At 36.3% G+C, this 24,026-nt stretch overlaps 1 protein-coding gene across 4 annotated transcripts in view; it reads left to right on the top strand.

Moving 5' to 3' along the window:
- NGLY1 (N-glycanase 1) overlaps nucleotides 1–24,026 on the top strand; it is a 58,662-nt gene that overhangs the window by 10,705 nt on the left and 23,931 nt on the right. For all 4 annotated transcript variants that reach the window (XM_047738401.1, XM_047738379.1, XM_047738384.1 and 1 more), the window contains 3 exons: nucleotides 582–696; nucleotides 5,340–5,585; nucleotides 16,484–16,649. In XM_047738401.1, coding sequence (XP_047594357.1) covers nucleotides 582–696; nucleotides 5,340–5,585; nucleotides 16,484–16,649 — 527 coding nt within the window. The remainder of the gene's footprint in view (nucleotides 1–581; nucleotides 697–5,339; nucleotides 5,586–16,483; nucleotides 16,650–24,026) is intronic.

Below are 24,026 nucleotides of genomic sequence, written 5' to 3'. Positions count from 1 at the left end.
AACTTAGTATAAAAACAATCATTGGTCTAGGGAAGAAAGAAAATCAACTGACTCTAAGGTATACCTGGATTTGTATTTGTCAGAGGTAAAGTCTTTGAGGAACTGTGATCCTTTTTTGTAAAGCTTCTTAGTTTCTTTTATTCATTCATTCATTTCACAAGTATTTATTAACCGCCATCTGTATGCATCAGGCACCATTCTTGATTGATCAATCAGAACAAAATAGGCAAACTTGCACCTATGTCTGGAGCTTACCTAGATTTTTTTTCTTAGCAACCTAAAAACTCATAAAGGTATGTGGCTTTAACAGCATAGAATTAAAATGTCGCATAGATTTTCCTTATGGAAGCATTAATATCATTAGCTATGAAATTAAACAGTAAGGTGGTAGTAACTGTATATTGAGGTAAGAATCACAAAATCCGGCTATTTTTCTGGACTGTGCTTCCTTTTTCTTTAAGGTTGGGAACCTCACTACCTCGTAGCCAGTATTGCCAGTATAAAATGTAAGAAGGAGTGCAAAAACACTTTGGAATGTGTAAATTGTTGTATATAATCATACTTTTTTTTATTTAAATCAGAAACCCTAATGATGAAAAATATAGATCTATCCGGATTGGAAACACAGCTTTTTCTACTAGACTCTTACCTGTTAGAGGAGCCGTTGAGTGTTTATTTGAAATGGGCTTTGAAGAGGTAAGTTAAAGGGTTTCTTTTCCCTGGTTCACATATAAAGAATTTATTATAATGTTGATGGATAAATATCTAAATAAGATAATATTTTTAAATTAATATATTATTTTGAAAATCTGTGGAACTACTTACTTCTTCACCTATTAGATATTTAAAAGTCACAGTAAATAATTTTGAAATCACAGTAAAGTATAACAACTCTCCCACAGGGAAAATTCTTTCAAGTTTTAATTCTTTAGAACAGGAAGTTCAGACGTACAACCCAAAGACCAAATGGCAAAAATCTGATTTGTAAGTATACATAAATACTAGCATGGTCTAACCACCTGTCTCCAGTAAGAAATGAAAAGAGTAAATGCAGAAAAGCTGAGTTGACACATGTAAGGGATTTCTTCTGTGACAGAAGAGAAGAATGTCAGTATTTGTTTGTTCTTCTCAAGTCTTGTGGCATAGCTTAATTTTATGACACAATGAAAGTTATCAATATTGTCAGTTTTCTTTATGTATATATGCTTAACCATTTCTAGTTTATGGACTATTGAAAGACGTTGAGCCAGGTTGTGGATGCACAGCAGTCCATAGCAGTCAGAAATGCAAGGCTATAGAAATTGTTAAAAAGAGATATGCTGAGTTGCCATAAGAAGTATTTTCCTGGGGCGCCTGGGTGGCTCAGTGGGTTAAGCCGCTGCCTTCGGCTCAGGTCATGATCTCGGGGTCCTGGGATCGAGTCTCGCATCGGGCTCTCTGCTCAGCGGGGAGCCTGCTTCCCTTCCTCTCTCTCTGCCTGCCTCTCTGCCTACTTGTGATCTCTGTCTGTCAAATAAATAAATAAAATCTTAAAAAAAAAAAAAAAAAAAAAAGAAGTATTTTCCTTCCTGCCTCTCTGCTTTTCTCCCTAGATTCTGTTTCAGGCCCTGAAGGGTATAGTAGTGAACTAGAGAAAATGATCCCATCTCACATGAAGCCTGATTCTAATAGGTTAGACAACAGGAGACGTGAAAGCAAAGATGGTGCAAAAAAGAAAATAAGGCATGCTAATACACGAAAAAGCAACTGTAGAGGTAGGCAGCTATGTAAGAATGAGTGGTCAGGGAAGGCCTCTCAGGAGATAATATTTGAGCTGGGAACTAAATGAAAAGAAGCCCTCAGGTAAGAGTACTTCAAACAGAAGCATTCAGATGTGCAACAGACTTCTAGTAGGATTAGCTTTGGCACAGAGAGTAGCTACACAGGCCAGCAGAATCTAGGGTGTGGGGATAAAGACTTGGACTTCATTATAAGTGAGATGGGAAACCATAGGAAGGTTTTAGGCAGGGAAGAATATTTAAAAGATTACATTAGCGGCTGTATAGAGAATGTTCTGGATGTTCTGGGATGAGGGCAAGGGATGAAGCAGGGAGACCAGTTAGAAAGCTTTAGGAGAAACAAAAATGGTTTGTATAAGTTCCCTGAGGGCAGAGCCTTTTGTCTTTTTGTCCCCTCTGTTGCTAGCTCCTAGAACACATTGAGGCACTCAGTAAACATTTGTTGAATTAAAGACTAATAGCAGTGGAGATGGGGGAAAAGTAGAGACATCTAGAATTTTTTTTGGAAGAAGAGCCTGCAGGACTTGCTGATGAATGTGGGGTACAAGGGAAAGGAAGGAATCAGGGATACTACTAGGTTTTGGTTTGAGCATCTAAATGGATGCATGTGCCATTAATTCAGATTGAGACATCTTGGAGTGTGTAGCAGATGTCAGGAGAAATCACTACTTCTCTTTTGGATAATTATAACCTATATACTGTTAAACATTCAAGTAGAGATAACAAGTAGGCAGTTGAATATGTGAGTCCATAACTCAAAGTGAAAGGTCAGCCTAGAGATAGAAGTTATGTTGTGATCTGCTTATTAGTTACAGACTTCTGAACATAAAGAACTTGGTAAAATTGAGAGCATTGCTGATTTCATTAAAGGAAATACAGATTTTTGAGTTAAATGACAGAAAATTTTAGTAAATGACAACTGGAAATTGTACTGATTTCTCAGTTTTGAAGTGTCACATATTCTGTGGAATCCTGTTTGTCTTTTCATTCAACAAATATTTGAGTGCCACATGTGATGACAACCATCCCAGTTTGCCTGGGGCTGTGCTCAGTTTAGGACTCAAAATCCCACATTCTAAAAAACCCATTCAGCCAGACCCAAAGGTTGGTCACACCATTGCCAGGTAACAAGCCACATTGAGAGTTGGAGTAGTATTTGACACAAATGGAGCAAGTTTCAGAAAAGATTAACATGTTTTGATCAGGCTAATTTATACTTCAAGGTCCTGATTGTCTTTAGACTTCACACCTCAGGACCCATCTGCAGTAAATGTTTTATCAGTGTCGCTAAGTTGCAGAAGGAACCAATGGAACTGCAACTGAACTCTACCATTAGAAAGAAACTTAGTAAGCTTAAAATGAACTAGGAATCTCAGACCCGTCCCAAAATGTTCGTTGTTTTTAAACGATTATTAAATATTAAAATCTTGAGCACTTTTGGGCCTACTTGCCTCTGAGGCTACATTCTTTGTGAAGATTTTGAGGAGGTTGAGAAAGGCTGGGATCCACATATATATGTGACTCAGCCAGCTTGCTGAGTAAAGTGATTCTCACCAGGTCCCATGGCAGGGGGCGGGGGGTTAGTTGTCTTGGTGACTGGAAGATATTACCAGCACTTAGTGGGCAGAGCCAGGTTGGCTTAGTATCTGATAGTGAAAATTGTCTTCACAAAAATATGTTGAGAAATACGGATTTTGTTCAATACTGGAATTCTCATTAATTTTTTAAACTGTTATTAAATCTAGTGCATTAAGCCTGTAATTTTGTCCTTTTGTGAAAAGACAGTGTGGTTGATAAAACTTTTTGGTACAGACCCTTTAGCCATAATCATACATTCTTTTTTAAAACTGGTCCTGTAAAGCTAGAAGGGAAGGGAGCAAGGCACAAGTAGCATCTCTGTCTTATCAGGGCCTTCTCTGAGGTATGGACTGAACATAGATCCCGGTACCTGTTATGCTGGATTTCTACCTCAGCCCGTGGTGTCTTCTGCCTCTCTCAGTGCTGCTGCACTAACAGTATGAGATGGGAAACCTCCATATTTGGTTTCAGCCTAGATACCTGATTTCTGAAGAGAAACCTTATCAGAGATGTGGGGTGGTTCCTTTCTAATGTTGGGAAATCATTGTGATCCAATTTTTGCTGATCATGTATGTCATCACAGCTGTAGAAATATTCACTTTTTGCTCAACACTTCCAACTATTAGTACAAGCTTATGGTTTTTGGTCCCTGTTCAGTCTAAGATGTAGTCAATTATAGCTTAACGATCAAGGTTTACTCCAAGAATTAGTCTGTAGCTTCAGGCAGATAATTTTACTTTTCTGAGCTTTCATATTTTCATATAAAGAATAGGGATAAACCTAATACCTACATTTCAGGATGGTTGTGTGAATTACTTGAGATAACATACATAAAAGTTTATCATAGCACCTAGAACACATAAATACAGTAAATGATAGTTTTGTTTTTATAGCTTTTATAGGTAATGAATATATAGAGCTTAATGGCCTCTTTTGAAAGCCTTTTAAAAGGGATTCATATGAAACTAATTTTCATGTCATTAATGAGAAATGTAATGGTCAGTTTATTCTGAAAGGTTTGCCATCACCAGGGAAATAGATCATTCTCAGTTGTGGAGCCTAACTTAAGTGCTTAAAATGTACAAGTCTGTCTCCTGCACATTAACAATATTTTATCCCATATCCATTTGGTGGAATTACTATTTTAACACTGTTGTTTCTCACAGCCTTGAAACTTGATTGAAGATATTTCATCTAACTTTTTTTTTGTTTTGTAATTTGTTTCACATTGTGACTTTGTTGTAATGTTTATTGTGTCTTAAAGCACTCTGATTATATTATGGGTATTCATTAAATGAATCACTACTTGAGGAGTGGGATTTTTATTGCTTGATTGTTTTGTTTGGACCACCTTTTTATTACTGTTAACAGTCCATAGTTTTGGCTTGACCACCAGGTTGTACTTTTTGTTTTCTAGGAAATATTAGTGGACCCCCCGCCCCATATCCAGACTTCTAATCACGTAGCTGTTCTTCAAAGTCTTGGGTTTGGAGAGTCAAACTTCTTGACCCTAGATCATTTTGTATGGCTACATCTCTAGTAGTTACTATTATTTCATAGGGAATTTCACAGAAAATAGTAGTATCATATACTACTGCAGAGAAGATAAGAATGTGCATTTTTATAATTCTTATGAAACTTTGTAACTTATTATTCCTAAAAGAAAGTATTTTTCTAATGGCCTTTAAACCAATCAGATAAGCTAAGCATTATATGCAAAGGAGGAGACCAATTTTTTAACTTCCTGGTTCATATATAGATACTTTTTACCTTTGACTATTTAAAAAAAAATACCATAATGGTAGGAAATGAGAATGATTGTTAAAATTATGATGTATTCTATAGAATTTTATGCATTTATACATTTTATACATTTTACACATTTATACATGTATACATTTTATAGATATATATAAATATATATATGAATGACTATCAGTATAAAGTGAAGGTTAAAATTTTTACCAATTTTATAAATTCCAGGGAGAAACACATCTTATCTTTCCCAAAAAAGCTTCGGTGGAGCAGCTGCAAAAAATTCGTGACCTGATTGCCATAGAGAGAAGTAGCAGATTGGATGGATCAAATAAGAGTTGCAAAGTTGAATTACCTCAGCAGCCTGCATCCAGTACCCAGCTTCCTGTAACACAGCCTTCAAATCCTAGTGGGTTAACCCAGCACGCAGGGAACAGTGAAGGACAGTCATCAAATCCACCATCTGCTCCAACGGTAATGTTAGAATTAAACTTTTCTTTTTTTTTTTTTTTTTTTTTTTTTTTAAAGATTTTTTACTTATTTATTTGACAGAGAGAAATCACAAGCAGGCAGAGAGGCAGGCAGAGAGAGAGGAGGAAGCAGGCTCCCTGCTGAGCAGAGAGCCCGATGCGGGACTCGATCCCAGGACTCCGAGATCATGACCTGAGCCGAAGGCAGCGGCTTAACCCACTGAGCCACCCAGGCGCCCAGAATTAAACTTTTCTTAACCGTTGAAAGTATTGAAACGGCAAAAGCTTTGAGATATGTTGTGATTTATTCCTGAATTTTTGCTCTTGTTATTCTTGGTTCTTAGAATTGTAATACATCCACATTTCCTTAAGTCTTTAAAAAATTGTCAAATTTGTAACAAAGTAGGGAAAATGGTTATCTTGTTTTATACTTTTAAATCTTAACTTTTGGTTCATTGCTTCTTGGGCATTTCATCATTTTATCATTCATAAATGTACCCATTGCCTTGGTACATAAATCAGTAACATAAATTAGCATATATATGTCTTTAACCTAAAACCAGAGTAACAGACTTGCTGGACAATGGCAATCAAACCTGTACTGCACTGGTACTTCCGATCTAAATTTTAGCTGCTCCCATTCATTATGAACATTATTAATTCCAATAGTCTAACCATTATTAACCCCTCAGTTTGGTAAAAGAAATCAGCCTATTTAAGGTAAACAATAATGCATTAATTTATTGAGGGGGTGCCACCAGGTTAATGAAGTTCAGTTAGTGGCATACACAGATACATGCTTCTGAAGAACTGCAATCAAACTTCCTTCTCTTACAGGCATCCTTGATACACTGAACTGATCTTATTTAATAGGAAACTGTCCTATTTACAAAAATTCCTTTTGATAGCGGTCCTTAAGTTTTCCTCTGAATTTTCACTCAGAAAGATTTCGCGTTTTGTTTTTTTCCTATAGTAATTTTATCACTAACCAGCTTCAACTCGTATCCTCTTATTTTAATTTTCATAAAACATTTTTGTCAGTGTCCTCCGTAAAGCAGGCCTTATATAGAGAGTCAGTTATTAAATCTGCCCTTAATTTTCTCCAGTTGAGTATTTCCAGAGTCCTTAGCCTCACTTCCCTGGGGGTCATTTCTTTGTTTATGCTAAGAAGACCCTAAGCTTGTCTTTAAAAAATAAAGAATAAAGGTGGTAAAGGCTATTAGGGGAAGAGACAGTGTTAACTGTCCTTTTATATAATTCTTGTTGAGTGGTTTCCAGACTTTTTTTTAAATGGAGAATTAATTCCTCTAAAACATATTTCTTTGTGCTTCAATTTACTTAGATTAACTTTTAAGTCTTGAAAATATTTTCTCCTCTAATTAGCTTCACAACTAGTGTTTACAAATGTCTTCTAGAAACTATTACTGAATATGTCTGATCAACTAGAAATGATACTAAGTGGCTGTGGGTATTCCATGAGATAGCATATGTGAAAACATTGTAAACTATAAAGGACTTTGTAAATTATAAAGGTTTGCTCTTGGTAATAATAATTCTTTTCGTAATGTATCTGAGCTGCTTCATTCACAGAGTAAGAGAAAAATGTAACTACTTAACTCCAGTGTGACATAATAGTGACCCTAGTCCATCCATTCCTTGGAAGAGTGGTTTTTGGTTACACATCTTAACAGTAGTAAAATGTTGAGTATATAACCCAGCATCTATTTCCTTATAAATTATATACTTCTAATATGTTACACACTTATACAACAACTTTTTTAAAAAGTGAAATGAAAAGTAAATCTGAGATTTACCCAGGCACCCCTTTTGTTTTATTCTTAACCTTGTAATTCATATATAATTTGAGGCCTTTAAAACTCTGTAATCACTAGAAATCCTCTGTATTCTAAACTAAAAACAAAATGTCATTTTATTGACAAAACAAATATAGATTTTAGAGGAAAATAAACTTCCCCAAAGACATATGCTTTTAGTAGGCAGTCTGTTACCAATTCTTATTTCTCTAGTCCTCAGGACACAGTATCTTTTTCTGAGTTCCTTAAGAGAAATTAGAATGAATCTTATTTTTTATCACCAAGTCTTGTTTATCCATGGATCACTGGAATGCATAGTTTAAAAAAGTATTTTGTTTTTTAAACATTCATCACCACTATTTGTTATGCTATAGAATTTGACATCTATATTCCCCTGCCTTGCCTGTTTTGAGTGGGTGTACTTAATTGGTAATTAAAATAGACCAAAGGCAAGCAGCAAGAGAAAGATTTAAAAAGTACTAAATGGGGTGCCCAGGTGGCTCAGTGGGTTAAGCCTCTCCCTTTGGCTCAGGTCATGATCTCAGGGTCCTGGGATCGAGTCCTGCATTAGGCTCTCTGCTCCGCAGGGAGCCTGCTCCCTCCTCCCTCTCCCTCTCTCTCTCTGCCTGCCTCTCTGCCTACTTGTGATCTCTCGGTCAAATAATAAATAAAAATCTTTAAAAATAAATAAATAAAAATTTAAAAGTACTGAATGTGTATAAACTAGATAAATCCTGAGCACGGATGTGCTCATAACTATTATAATATTTCTTTGGTTAAAACTGCATCAAGTAAAATTTTGAAATACAAATCAAAGTGATAGTGATGTTGAAGTTTGCCAGTAAGCTTTTCCTTTAGGATGTAAAGTCCTGGAATATCCTGGTACTCAATAAGAGTTGATGTTGTTAGAAACTTATTTTGCTGCTTTCTCTGGATATTTTATGTAAATGGAATTACACAATATGTAGTTTTTTGCTTTTGGCTTCTTTGTCTGTTTTTGAAGTTTATTCATATTGTAGGATGTATCAGTATTTTATTCCTTTTTGCTGCTGGGTAGTATTCCATGATAGACATTTGGGTTATTTCCCATCTTTGCCAATTATGAATAGGGCTGCTATGAATATTCACATACAAGGCTTTGTGTTTTCATTTCTCTTGGGTAGATTCCTAGGAGTGGAACCACTATGTTGTATGGTAAGTTTATGTTTAATGGTTTAAGAAATTGCCAAGCTGTTTTCCAAAGTTGTTGCACCATTTTACATTCTCACCAGCAGTGCGTGAATGTTTCTCAATATCCTCCCTGACACTTGTTATTGTTTTTTTTTATTATGGCAATTTTAGTGGATGTTAGGTAGTATCTCATTGTGGCTTTAATTTGCATTTCCCTAATGACTCAATTGACTTTTAAATTTTTACTGGTTATACATGCTGAGTGTTTAGTGTTCCTAAAGGATATAATTTCCCAATAAACCTTTATATATTTTTATACCCTTTGTCCTCGAAAAGCAGTTTTGAAACAGCAGAGATAGTTTTTCAAAGACATAGACCTTGGAATGTTAAAGGCATTATATTTCCAATTTTGCAACTTTATCTAGGTTGAAAATATGTGATTCTGAAGTATGATTTGCTTAAAATAAGCCTCTGTTATTACAGAACTAGTTTAGCTGCATACTTTTATTTGGCACATGCCTACTTTTAGCATTTGTATAGAATTGTTAAGGACTTTTCATCAACTCTAATCACTCTAGAAATTATTGCCCATTGTGTATATGGGTATGCATTTATTTATTTAAAAGAATTATCATCCCGGGGCACCTGGGTGGCTCAGTGGGTTAAGCTGCTGCCTTCGGCTCAGGTCATGATCCCAGGTCCTGGGTTCGAGCCCCACATCGGGCTTTCTGCTCAGCAGGGAGCCTGCTTCCTCCTCTCTCTCTGCCTGCCTCTCTGCCTACTTGTGATTTCTCTCTGTCAAATAAATAAATAAAATCTTAAAAAAAAAAAAGAATTATCATCTGAAATTACTTGAAATTATGTGTTGTAATATTGTATTGTTAGACAATGATAAAATGAGTTGGCTTATTTTTTTTTTTAGTTGGTTTAAACTTAATCTCATAGGAAACGTTTTAGTCTGGATCTCTATCTGATCTTTATTAGATAAGAAGTCTTCTATTTGGACATTAGATTAAATTTCCAGTTTCTTGTTGTGAATCCACCATTCTTCAAGGTAAACTATACTGCATAACCTTCAATAGGGGCTCACTTATATTACAACATGTCCATATACCAGGATTCTTAGCATCCATTAAAAATGATGATATGGTCTTTTCGGCATTAAGAGAGTTGTTATATGGGGAAAAAGTGATAAACTGAGAATTCCAAAATTAAACAACATATGTCGTGTATATGTATATATTTCAATTTTCTTATTAAAAATGCACATACACAAATACTTTCATTTTCAAAAGGTCTGGAAAGCTATACACAGGTATCTTAGCCATAATTTTATCTTAGGGGTGAAATTATAGGTGATTCCATATTATTTATACCACTCGGTATTTCCTGACAATTTATTACAACAACATTTACTTTATAAATAGAAAAAAAAGAGGGGTTGTAAGAAATAAGGTGATTAAAGTCACAAGCTGTTTAAAACTAATGTGAAATTATTAAACAGCACTTCTATGCTTAAAAAGGCAGATTCTAAATTTAAAAGTCATAAAAGCAAAAGGCTACATAAAGGCAGAGGGAAGACTGGTGGGCTTGAGAACCCCTGGTCCTTTACTAAAGAAGTAAATTTGCTAATCCAGCTTGTACGGATTATATCACATCATTTGACAAAATATAAAATTTTTTTAATTAATGAAGAGTCTTGAATATATTTCAATTAGAAACCAAAATAATTGAAATCCAAGTGTTGATCAGTGAAGCAAACCATCGTTTTGACCTAAAACCAGACAGATTGCACATTTTGAACTTCTGTTTGTATGCTAAATAACTTCACCTCTCTCAGGCAATTACCTGCTACCTGTCTATGTGGTTGCCCCACTGCTGTAGTCACCATGCAACCAGCAGTCTTTGCTTTTATCTCTTAGTGTGTATGGAGTTGTGCCAAAGAATATGTAAAGAAATCAGGCAAGAAAATAAACACTCATTCAGGATTGTTTGAGTGCCATAAAAACCACAAAGAGTGAGGTGGTTTCCAGATTGGAAGTATCAAATTGAAAATAAAAATTCTCTAGATGAGTTCTTACCCTCTCTCGGTAAATGAAAAACTACATGTAAAAACTACAGCAAAAATATAGCTGTGCCTCCTTTTTGTAAGAGTTCTTTAAAAATGGAGACCTATTTTGTGTGTTTCTGTATCAGTTCTGGTAAAAGAACATACTCCTCCCTCTTGGGAATACCCTGGATTTCTCATCACAAGATCTTCAGTAAGTTTCTTTAATCATCTGTTGCACTCATCCCTTCTGTGAATGGGGAACCGTGTCTGCTCTTAATAAAAGGCAGTTCCTTCTCTGTCACTGCATCCCTTCTCCTCTGTTCAGTGTGGAATTTCATGTGGACTATGTGCAGTCTTGAACCTCATCTTATCTTGAGGATTCTTTTCATTGGCATTTAAACCTTGCTTTAGGGCAGTTTTCATCTAACGTTAGGTTGTTGGCATCAGGATGAGCTGGACATTCAGGTTCCTAGATGTAACCCTAGACTGACTAAATTGGAAAGGGATGGGGGTGGAATTAGGGAATCTGTGTTTTTCACAAGCAGATTAATGTTTAGGAAGCTTTCCTGTAAACTCTTCTATCTGAGAAACAAGCCAACATACATATATCCCTGGGTACTACATGTCCTCTGGGTCTCATTTCTTTACAGAAAGCTTCCGAAAGAGCTCCCTGTATTCATCACTGTATCTTTACTTCTCACATACATGTTTAGCAAGCTTTCCCTTCTTTAATTATGTACACTATCAGTAAAATGTTTGAGCATAGCCTTATAAATTTTTGTTTATAAATTATATACATGTACTGTTCTGCCATTATACTGTATCAGGAAACAATGTCAACAGAAGCTAGTGAGTAAATATTTTTAATTCTTAAAAATGTGTTAATAATATCATTGACGTGAGGGGTGCCTGGGTAGCTCAGTTGGTTAAGTGTCTGCATTTGGCTCAGATCATGATCCCAGGGCTCTGGAATTGAGCTGCATCAGGTTCCCTGCTCAGCAGGGAGTCAGCTTCTCACGTTCTCCCTCTGCCTCTCCTCCCGCTTGTGTTCTTTCAAATAAATAAAATTTTAAAGTAAAGATAATCACAGTCTTACACTCAAAAGACCTTCAGAACATAATTTAGGTTGATGAGTAGATTTTTTTTTAAAGATGTTATTTATTCATTTGATAGACAGAGATCACAAGTAGGCAGAGAGGCCAGGCAGAGAGAGAGGAGGAAGCAGGCTCCCTGCTGAACAGAGAGCCCAATGTGGGGCTCCATCTCAGGACCCTGGGATCATGACCTGAGCCGAAGGCAGAGGCTTTAACCCATTGAGCCACCCAGGCGCTCCAATGTTTTTTTTTAATATTTTATTTTTAAATAATCTCCACACCCAACTCAGGACTTGAATTCACAGCCCCAAGATCAAGACCTGCATGCTCCACCAACTGAGCCAGCCAAGTGCTCCCAGTCTTTGTAATCTTTTACAGTTGAGCATTTGTTAGTGAAAACTGTATAACATAATTTGTAAATTCATTTAGCCAGGTACATATGAATTGCCAAACCTTGTAATATGGTAATTAGTATTAAACGTGAACATGCCAGTTGCTAACTTTCCCTGTACTTTGTGGTCCTTTCTTTCCTCAGGCCAGCTTGCTAGCCACTAATCACTCAATACTAAGTGTTCTTATAGCCTAATTGCTTTATTTTTTTTTTTTTTGCAAAAAAAAAAAAAATAGGAGTTCTAATAATTTCTGTACACTTTCCCATAGACCATTTTGTGCTGCTCCTTTAGGTACTTTTAGGCCATTTTGGGACACAGTTACACAACTAAATTTTTTACAATTTGTTTTTTACTAACACTATCAGAAGTCTTCCTAAGATCATCAAAAACCTCCATGCTGCCAAATTTAATGTACTTTTTTTCAGTTCATTTCTACTTAACCGTTCATCATCTTTAGCTCAATCATTTCTTGGTTTTTCTTCTATCATAATTGGTTCAGCCACTGACCTAGTTAGTTGCTCACTCAAAATCCACAGATCATTACTAATATATTTTCCTACTTTTCCAGCTGCCCCCTGACTCCACAGTTCAGTCACCAAGACTTGCTGATCCTGTTTCCTAAGTTCTTTTTATTCACTTTACTCCTACTAAAGCCACCAGCTCTTTCAGAGTTCTGCAGTAGGACCCTCTCGGATCATCTGTAACCTCCTTTCTCAAGATTGAGCTAGAGTGATATTCTGAAGATGTAAATCTGATGGTTTTACTCCCTTGCTTAAAAGTCTTTAATAGGTTCCCATTACAATGGAGGTAGACCAGAAAGATAGCTGCTTATTAACTCCGCTTCATCCTCAACATTCTCCACCATTCCCCCTTGGTTTTCCATGCTCTCAACACCCTGAATTGTCTCTGATCCTACATAATTTCCTGAACATATCCCCACAAACACTCCCCAGCTACCTATATGCTGTTCCTTCCAATAGGATTCACCTTTTCCCTTTCCTATTAGCTTCTTATCCTTAGTACTTAACCACAAATACGAGCAATACCATTTTTTCAGGGAGTTCTAGGTTCAGAACCCTGTTGTACAGTGTCACTATATTCTGTATTTGCTTACTCTTCTTACACCTATTTTAAATTGACTAACTTACCATTATATCCCTAGTACCTAGCAAATAATAAAGGTGCATTAAATATTTGAGTAAATGAACATTGTTGTACCAGTATTAGTTTCTGTATCGATAGACTGCTTCGTGAGGATAATATCCTTGACTGTTTTGGTCTCCATTATTTTTCCAATATGTAACATATACACACATTTATACACAAATATTTGTTGACTTAATATGGTGGTTTTGTCATTATTTAATACCTTTCCTCTCTCTTTAGACAATAAAGTGATATCTGTCTTAGGCACCCATCCCCAATGCTTTAAAAAGCCCTGGATAATAAGAGACTCTTAATGTCACAAAACAAACTGAGGGGGGCCGGGGGGAGGGGGATAAGGAGAGGGTGGTGGGGTTATGGACATTGGGGAGGGTATATGCTATGGTGATTGCTGTGAAGTGTGTAAACCTGGCGATTCACAGACCCGTACCCCTGGGGCTAATAATACATTATATGTTTATAAAAAAAATTTAAAACTTTTAAAAAAAAAAGTCCTGGATAATGTCAGGGAGTATTTGATAATGGTTTTTATTTTTTAAATTAATCTGTCTCTGCATTTTAATATACATATTTAATCCGTTCATATTTACCATAATTGTTAATATGTTTGAATTTATTTCTGACCTCTTATTTTGTGTTACCTGTGTCCTTGCTTTTGTTTTTTCCTTTTTTCTATCTTTGTTTTATATTGAGAGCAGTTTTCTTCCACTATTTTCTGTTTAGAAGTTAGAAAGTTAAATATCTTCTTTTTTTAGTCCTCTATTATTGCCCTTAAATTTTTTATTTTAAAGATTTTATTTATTTATTTGACAGAAATCACAAGGAGGCAGAGAGACAGGCAGAGAGAGAGAGGAAGGGAAGCAGGCTCCCCACTGAGCAGAGAGCCCGATGTGGAACTCGATCCCAGGACCCTGAGATCATGACCTAAGCCGAAGGCAGAGGCTTTAACCCACTGAGCCACCCAGGCACCCCTATTGCCCTTAAATTTTTAATACAAATATTTACTTTTTTTTTTTTAATTTTTTTATTTATTTACCAGAGAGAGAGAGATCACAAGTAGGCAGAGAGGCAGGCAGAGAGAGAGGGGGAAGCAGGGTCCCCACCAGGCAGAGAGCCCAATGCAGGGCTCAATCCCAGGACCCTGAGATCATGACCTGAGCTGAAGGCAGAGGCTCAACCCACCCAGGCGCTCCAACTTTTATATTTTTTTAATAATATAACAAGACAGGAACCTCAGAAAGCTTTAACTCTTTCTATTCCCTTCCCTGATACCTTCTTTATGAGAAAAATTGAGATTTTGCTTTTCAGTTATTATTTATAATCAGAACTTAGGTTTTACTAGTTTATTTTTTTAACTCACTCCTCCCGCTTTTATTTATATCAATTTCTACTCCTAGGTGAGCTGTTTATTTACTTTGATTATATTGTATTTTGAGGGGACAGTAATTTCTCTAAGAATTCTCTTAGATAAGATTTGTGAGTGGTACACTTTCTGTACTGCTACATATCAGAAAACGTATATATTCTGCCCTCCTGTGTGATTAGCTTGACTGGGTAGGAATCCTATATTCCCAGTCATTTTCCCTCAGATTTTCAAAGAATTTGCTTCATTGTTTCCAATGACGTTATCTGATTCATAAAAGGCTTTGGGATTTTGTTTTTCTACTTAACTGTTATGAAATGTCACTATTATATGCTTTGTTTTATTCTTCCATTCATACTGGCTCTTCAGCTCTCAGAAATTGGTTTCCATTGTTTCTTTGAGAAGTTTCTCTTTTCTTCTGTTTCTGCTCTACTTTCTAGACTTCTGTTAACTGGATTTGGAAACTTGGATTTATCTTCGGTGTCTATTTGGTTTTTTTTGTGCCACATTCTCAGAAAATGTCTTGGCTCAGTCTTCTAATTGATTACTTTTTAACTATGTTTATTCTACTGTTTGACACGATGTGTACTGTCTTATTTCAGTGTTTAAATTTTTAATTTCCAAGATCCATAGTTGTCTTTCTCTGAATACAGTATACTGTCAAATCTCTGAAGATAGACTTGCTGCTATGGCCACAGGGTTAGTTCTTCTGATGTTGATTCTAGTGTATCTTCACAACAGTGCGGACTGTTGCAGATCCAGTGAGTCTGAGAGCTCCTGCTAGCCTGTCAATGTGGCATCTGCTTCTAGCAACCATGGGGAGGGGTAGGACATGCTACAAGATGGGCTGTACCAGAAGCCGCTGTTCTGAGCTTGGATGTTTCCCTTTCCTTTTGGGACTAAGCAGCCTCTCTCACTTCTCAGAAGCATGGTTCTTTGTTGAGAAGGAATGATGGGGTAGGGACAGGCGGGAGATGTCTAGCTATTCCTCCTGCAGAGCCCAGCCAGAGTCACTAACGTTTGTTCCAAGGTCCTTTTCTGCTTTGGATCCTGTGGCTCCTCTGTCCTTGGGATTGTTTTGAAAACTTTTTTTTTAGTTTGTATAACCACTCTTTTGGGGAGTCGTATTGCCATGTTTTTTTCCTTTAGTCCATTTGTATCTGTTATTCCTCTTTTAGGAATTTTTCAAAATTCCTGATCCTTGAAGGTACTCCTCCTTTACTAATGCCATATGGAGGGGGTTTTTTTGTTGTTGTTTTTTTAAATTATGTTACTTGCAGGGATTTGAAGTGGAAGGGCTGTCAGATGCATTGCTCAGAGCACTTTTTTTTTTTTTTTTAAGATTTATTTAGAGAGAGAACACACAGGTGCACGTGAGTGGGGGCAGGGGCTGCAGGGGAGGGAGAGAAAAGCCTCATGCAGACTCCCTGTTGAGCATGGATCCTGACTCAGGGCTCAATCCCAGGACTCTATGACCATTACCTGAGCCAAGAAATGACCTGAGCCAAAATCAGGAGTTGGCCACTTAACTGACTGGGCCACCCAGGCACCCCTCAGAGCACTATCTTGATCCAAACTTGTAATCAAGAATCTAGCATACCTCTGTTTAAATATATCCTCAATAATATATTCCAAGAAAAAGAATAGATATATCTTCGACTGTGACAAAGATAGCTCCTAAAGATATACTTCTAGGGTATCTCCTAAAACTAATATTATATAGGCTTTGAGTATTATATTTTAGTAAATCCATAATTCATCTTTACCTATGAAATCATAGAACCACCATTTTTGATTATATGTTATTTTTGTAGCATACAAAGAAAAGCTAACCAGTATTTTTTTTTTCTATTAGGTTACTACTGATTCAGTCATTCTAAAAGTTCTCCGGTCCAACACTCAGCATGTGCTGGTCTATGAGAACCTTGCTCTCCAGGAGAAAGCACTGGCTTGTATTCCAGTCCAAGAACTAAAAAGGAGATCTCAAGAAAAGTTATCTAGAGCTAGAAAATTGGATAAAGGTAGTGGCTTTATATAACCATTCATTGCTAAATATACATCTGTTGCTAAAGAGAAACACTGAAATGCTGCCTTTTGCTGTGTACATCATAAAATTCTAACCTATTTCTATTCTGATTTTTAAGATGTATAACAGTGGTAAAGTATTACTGTGTGTACCTCATAGACACATCATTAACACATCTTTTTTTTTTAAACCTCAGCATATGTTTGCAGCTTAATCATTGGTATATTAATTTCTTTAGGTATAATATAATTTAAGTCTGTGGAACATATGATAGTATTATTAGTGAACTTTAATGTGAATTAGAAGCCACATTGAAGATTAATCCATATGATTAGACCATTGATTCATTTCGGCTAATAAAGAGAGAGTATTTACAGGTATATGATATGGTTCTTCTCACCCACTGCTGTCTGCTGCCTGGGAATAAATTCAGCTCTGCCACTTTACTGTGCATCACTGAGCAAGTAATTTGATCTCTATGCCTCAGTTTCTTCATTTGAAAATAGGATGATTTTTTTAAATAAATAAATTAGTACATGTAAATGCCTCAGAATGATACCTGCCACATTCATCAACCAATAATATTTGTGTGTTATCATTAATAGTCTTAAGATTTTAGTTGTTAGGTTTTTCCAGTGTTAGCATTTTTACTTTGAGTTTTTATGTGATTAGCTTTTATCTAAGTCATTTCTTAATACTATATTTTCTAGGGGATTATATAATTTCTCTGGGGGTTACCTTAGTTTCCAGTAAATGTTTTAACTGTGTCTACCTTCAAAAACACTATTCTACTTCATGTATAATGCAGATACCTTTTAACAGAATCATCCCAGTTCTTCCCTCCCATCCTTATAATATTGCAATCATATGCTGTAATTACCCAATACATTGCTCTTGTTATGATTTAAAGAAGTTACTTTTTAGGCCAAGAATAAGAAAATAAAAGATTCTCTTTTACCTTCATATATTCCTTTTCTGACACTTCTTTTTCATAGATCCAAATTTCTGATCTATATCATTTTCCCTCTTCCTAAAGAATTTCTTTTAATATTTCTTTCAGAGCAGATCTGCTAGAGATGAATTTCCTCAATTTTTCATTGCCTGAGAAACCCTTAATTTTTTCTTCACTTTTGAAGGAAATATCACTGGGATATAGAATTCTAGTTTGGTGAGGTTTTCTTTCAACAATACTTTAAATGTTTTACCCTCCGGTCCTCTTGCCTCCATTGTTTATGACAAGAAGTCTGTTATAATCCTCGTCCTTATTCGTGTCTAGGTAAGGTTTTCCCCATTTCCCCCAGCTCACTCCCATCCCCAGCTTTATTCAAGATTTTCTCTATCTTTGGTTTTCTACAGTTTGAATATGACGTGTCTAGGTGTAGTTTCTTGGTTGGTGTTTTCTAAGCATCCGAGGTCTGTGGTTTGGAATCTTACTAATTTTGGAAAATTCGTGGCCATTATTGCTTCAAATATTTCTTTTGTTTCTTTCTCTCTTTTCCTTCTGGTATTCCAAAATGAAGGTATCCTATTTTACTTTTATCTGTCTCTGCCTCAGTTTCCCACAGTTCTTAGATGTTCTGGTCCATTTTTTTTTTTTTTTGGTCTTTGATTTTCAGTTTGGGAAGTTTCTGTTAACCTACCTTCAAGCTCACTGACTCTGTCCTTGGCTGTGTCCCATCTACTGACGAGCCCACGAAAGGCATTCTGTTACAGTGTTTTTGATTTCTAGCATTTCCTCTAAATATTTTTGAAGTTTCTAAACAGACCAAAAAAAAAAAAATCTATTTACATTATCCATCTATTCCTACATGTTGTTTACTTTTTTCGTGAGAACACCTAATATATAGTTATTTTAAATTCTTTGTTTGTTAATTCCAAAATCTGGGTGGTTCTGATACTTGCTTTATCACTTTAGACTGATTTTTCTTGCTTTTTAATACATCTTGTATTTGTTTGTTGTAAGTTAGACATGATGTATTGGGTAGTAGGAGCTGAGATGAATAAGCCCTTTATATAAGGTCTTACATCAAGGAGTGGGTTATGTTTAATGTTAGCAGTAGGTGTCAAAAACTTCGGACTTCCTCTGGTATTCTTGTCTCCCCTGTTGTTTCTAAAAGACTCCTCCTTAGATATAGTCTGCATCTTTTAGTAGATTCCATTGTTGTTACACCAGAGCCTTTTTGGTGTAGTGGTAAGGTAAGGGGGAGTAGAAGCCCTCTGTAATCTGATGATTTAAATCTCAGTGCTTTAGTGGGCCTGTATCCTCAGACCTGTGACCTTGCCAAGTCTTTCTTAACTTTTTCCTCCCATAGATGAGATAGGAAGGCTAGAGGTGGCTAGGGTCAGGGAAGTTCCCTTTCCCCACTTCAGCAAAGGCTCTAGTAAAATCTTTTTCCCAGAAGAGTAAGTCTTAATTGTAAAGAAGGCTCTGGGCATACTTTGCAATTCTTTTTTTTTTTTTTTTTTTTAAGATTTTATTTATTTATTTGACAGACAGAGATGACAAGTAGACAGAGAGGCAGGCAGAGAGAGAGGGGGAAGCAGGCTCCCTGCTAAGCAGAGAGCCTGATGCAGGTCTTGATACCAGGACCCTGAGAACATGACCTCAGCCGAAGGCAGAGGCTTAACCCACTGAGTCACGGAGATGCCCTGATTCCTAAAAGATTTCTAAGTGATACATGATATCTAATAAAGTTAGCCTTTCAAAGTAGTTCTAAGAAGATGGACTGTTCAATAAATGATTTGGGGACAATATATAAATTCTATATTGAGAGAAGGAATACTATAAATGTAACAGAAGTCACAGAATATGTTAATGACTGTGGTAGGGAAGGGCCTTCTTAAGCAAGATGTAGACTGTGAAATCAGTAATGGGAAAGAATAGGTTGTCTTTTTTTTTTTTTTTTTTAAGATTTTATTCATTTATTTGACAGAGAGAGATCACAAGCAGGCAGAGAGGCAGGCAGAGAGAGAGGAGGAAGCAGGCTCCCCGCTGAGCAGAGAGCCCGATGCGGGGCTCGATCCCAGGACCCTGAGATCATGACCTGAGCCGAAGGCAGCGGCTTAACCCACTGAGCCACCCAGGCGCCCCAAGAATAAGCTTTCTTAAATTAAAAGTTATAGCTTATGAATTTCAAAAGATACACTAAATGAAATTAAAGAACATTGGTAAAGGGGCATCTACCTTCAGCTCAGGTCATGATCCCAGAGTCCTGGGATCAAGCTCAGCATCAGGCTCTCTGCTCAGCAGGGAGCCTGCTTCTCCCTCTGCCACTGCCCCCTGCTTGTGTTCCCTCTCTCGTTGTGTCTCTCTGTCAAATAAATAAATAAAATCTTAAAAAAAAAAAAACAACAGAAAACAACACTGGGAGAAAAAAAATGTAATATATCTAACAAAGTATCCAGAATATATAAAGAACTTCTATAAATTGGTAAGAATATTAGCAAACCCATTAGAAAAGTTCAAAGTCTATAAAAGAAGTCCAATAATTTCATTAGGTAGAAATAAGTACTCTCGGTACTTCTGATGTAAACTGAAAGATAATTTGTTTGACAGGATCCTTTACAGTGTTAAGTCACATACCCCTGATACTTTTATATTTATCTCAGAGAAACACTTGTACATATACACCACAAGGCATGCTTTACAAGAATTCTCACTGCAGGAGCATTCAAAATAGAGAAAAATGGTAAACAGTCTCAATATCTAGCAACAGGGAACTGTATAAACATTAGTATATCCATACTATAGAACGCTATGGAGGGTTCAGAAGGTTTCTAAGACAAGTTAATAAATGAAAAACACCAAGAAACTGAAGATACATGGGATGATAAATTTTATGTAAACCCACACAACTGAAACTATTTTTGCAGGTAACTATGCGTGTAAATACATAGGAGAAGGTATGAAAAGGAACATATCACACGGTAATACTTGTTACCTACAGAAGAGGTGTAGGACTGACTGGCAGGGAGAGTTTAGCTTTTCTCATATAATATGAAAGTTTGTATTAGATTACAAATGAACTTTAGAAATACAGCACTGCCACCCTTCTTCTCCATCAAGTGCCTAAAGCAGAGTAATCTTTTTAAAAATGAAGGCCAATAGTCACTTGTGGTTAATGTGTACTTAAAATGTGTTGACTATACCGGGGCGCCTGGGTGGCTCAGTGGGTTAAAGCCTCTGCCTTCGGCTCAGGTCATGATCTCAGGGTCCTGGGATTGAGCCCCGCGTCGGGCTCTCTGCTCAGCGGGGAGCTTGCTTCCTCCTCTCTCTCTGCCTGCCTCTCTGCCTACTTGTGATCTCTGTCAAATAAATAAAATCTTTTAAAAAAAATGTGTTGACTATAGCTAAAGAACTGGACTTTTGATTTTTTAAAGCTTAATTTAAATATAAATACCTCTATGTGGCTAGTACTGCCCTGTTTTCTAGAATCTTTGCAATCGCTCCTTTCCCCCTTGTCTTTTCATTCTGGGAAATCTCCTTTACTTGCAGAGATTTACCTATCACCCGAAGGTGTACTCCAGGCCTACATTTTCACCTGGTCCAGATAATGGCCAGCAGGTACTTTAAAGCATTTCCCTTCAAAGACTGTTCCTATTGACTCCTCTAATCTTCCGGTTGCCTGAATTCAAAACTGGACAGTCCTCCTTGACATTTTTCTTAAGCTTACACAATGCCTTGTCACATCAAATGTACTCAGCAACTGCAAACAACAATGTATTCTATCACCCCAGTAACTCACACCCATTTTCTCCCCTGCTGTCACAATACCCTGTTCACCCTAATTCCTCTTTTGGAAATTCTATGACTACTGTGTTTCCACTCTTCTCTCCTTGCACTCTGTTATTCTTGTTCATCTTACAAGTTATAGCTAGATCAATTAAGCACACCTCTGAGGTCACTCACATGCTTAAAGCTTCGATGGTTAATGCAGCTGAATTAAGTAATCAAGAATACTTGACTTCCCTGAGCAATGGCTTTATTTCCTCCTTGCTAATGAACAGACTACATAACCTTTTTGCTTCATGTTCAATCATACTAACATTGTAATGTTAGCTTTACCACTAAGACATGTACATCCTCCTTATTTCTTTGGTCCTTATTTTCTGTTTCAAAACTTTGTCGAAAGTATTCTTTGTTCCATTTTATCTCTGGTTCTTTTAGGAAAGATTAAAAATGTAAGATAAATTCAGTATATATTTCTCTGCCTGAAATTCAATGTCAACCAAAATATGATCTCAGCCTACCTGATCTCTCACTACTCTTTTACCCACTCCTTACACTACACATAGCCAGATTTTATTACTCATTGTTCCCCACATAGAATATAACTTTTCTGCCTCCATACATACTGTTCACTACATTTGGAACAATACCCCTGATCTCTGCCTTAGTAATTCCTGTGGCATCTCAGGTTATTATTCCAACTTATCCTTTATAACTTTAAAAAAAAAACCCAAAACTCAATCTTCTACTGATTTTCACAATACCATTCTACCAACCTGATATATTCTTTCTTTCCTACTTAAAGCTCCATTATAGTGCTCTTAAATTTTAAGTGTGAAAGAATATATAGACAAATCTCATAAGTCACACTCTGATGTGAAATTATAGATGGCTTATCTTACCCCCATTTTCTAAATTTTCTACAACAAAGCCATGTATTATCTTTATAATTACAGGGAAAAAATGCAGGCAAATGTTGAGAGGGACACTGTTGTGTCTCCTCTGTGGGGCTCAGCCAAATGAGTCACACATAAACCATGCTCTGGTAAGTACCTGTTAAATAGGCATTTATGTCAGGGATTATCTAAAGGAGCACAGTACTTTAATGTGGACAGGGTCTTTGTGATCACATATTAATAAGCATTCTTACTTCATAAATTATAAAAAAAACTGTTAATTCAAGAATATGAAGAATTGTCTCAAGGTCTCACAACAATGTTGCTGAATTAAGTCTCAGGCCCAGAATGGTTTTCAAATACAAGAAAATGACATAGTATAATATAATAAAAACAAAACTACCAAAATACAATAGGCAGCAAAATACCTAAATAAGATATGTGAGGAGTGATTAAATGATTAAAAAATGGAAAAGAGACTCATAGTTAATCCCTCAGAGAGACTTCCGGTTTTAGCTCTGACATGTAAAGAGCTTAGAGTTGTCATTCCCATCATTACGACAACAAAAAACTGAACAAACCAAAATCAATGACTTTTCTTGAGCTCCTTAGAGTTCACAGGGCAAACTGTCACCCTAAAATCTGGAGAGACAGACAAATACAGAGAATCTCAGCCAAATACATGGAATCACAACCAGCCATCTACTATACGGAACAGAAGCCACTGGAGCCATTAATTGGTAGAAATACTTAAATGATAATTTTGACAAACTGCTGGAGTCTGAATATGGACAAGCTTTAGTAAGAAACACAATCTTAGGAGGGGTTCCTTACACTTTTGTGGGTTTTCCTTCCAACATTCCTACCAGGTTTTCTTGGTGAAGAAAAGATTCCCTCATAGCTCTGAGAAGAAGAGAAGATTAAGAACTGCAAAGTATGGGGTGCATGGGTGGTTCAGTGGGTTAAGCCTCTGCTTTCGGCTGAGGTCATGGTCTTAGGGTCCTAGGATTGAGCCCCGCATTGGGCTCTCTGTTCAGCGGGGAGCCTGCTTCCCCCTCTCCCTCTGCCTGCCTCTCTGCCTACTTGTGATCTCTGTCTGTCAAATAAATAAATAAAATCTTAAAAAAAAAAAAAAAGAATTGCAAAGAATTATATTCTCTAGTTTTTTTCCTAATACAGTTTTCTCATTTTGAACAATATCAAATGGAGTATAGCTATAGAAATAGAGTATAATGTATCAAACACCTGTGACCAGCATTAAACTTTACTAGATGTTCACATTATGCCATATAGTACCTTCATATGTATGTTTTATGATCACTTCTTAATAATAAAACTTGAAAGAGATGAGAACTCCTGTATGTGTCTCCTATATATTCTTTTCTCCTCTCCTTCTCTTCTTACCCAAGATACCACAGTCTTGAATATGGTTAAGAGACATCTTTTTATTTTGACAAATAGGTACAATTTTATATAATATAGGCTATACTTACTTGCCAGGGTTGTTGTATACTGTGTGGACATTGTTGTGTTTCTGGTGATTTATGGTAAGTATTCACAGATGGATTATACTGTATAGTTGAAACACTGATAGAGAAGCTGATAGGTTGAATTTTTAAAGTGTTTGGAATTCTGTGCTTTCTGCTAGTGATTTTGTTATTGTTTCTTGTTTACTTGTATATATACCTGATAAAAAGTTGAATGTAGTCCTTTTTAAATGTCTTAAAATTAAACTGATTTCTTAACC

This window comes from Lutra lutra, chromosome 1 (assembly GCF_902655055.1).
Source record: "Lutra lutra chromosome 1, mLutLut1.2, whole genome shotgun sequence".
NCBI classification, from domain to species: Eukaryota; Metazoa; Chordata; class Mammalia; order Carnivora; family Mustelidae; genus Lutra; species Lutra lutra.
Note: the sequence above shows the minus strand (reverse complement) of the source record. Positions and strands in the feature narration are given on the sequence as shown.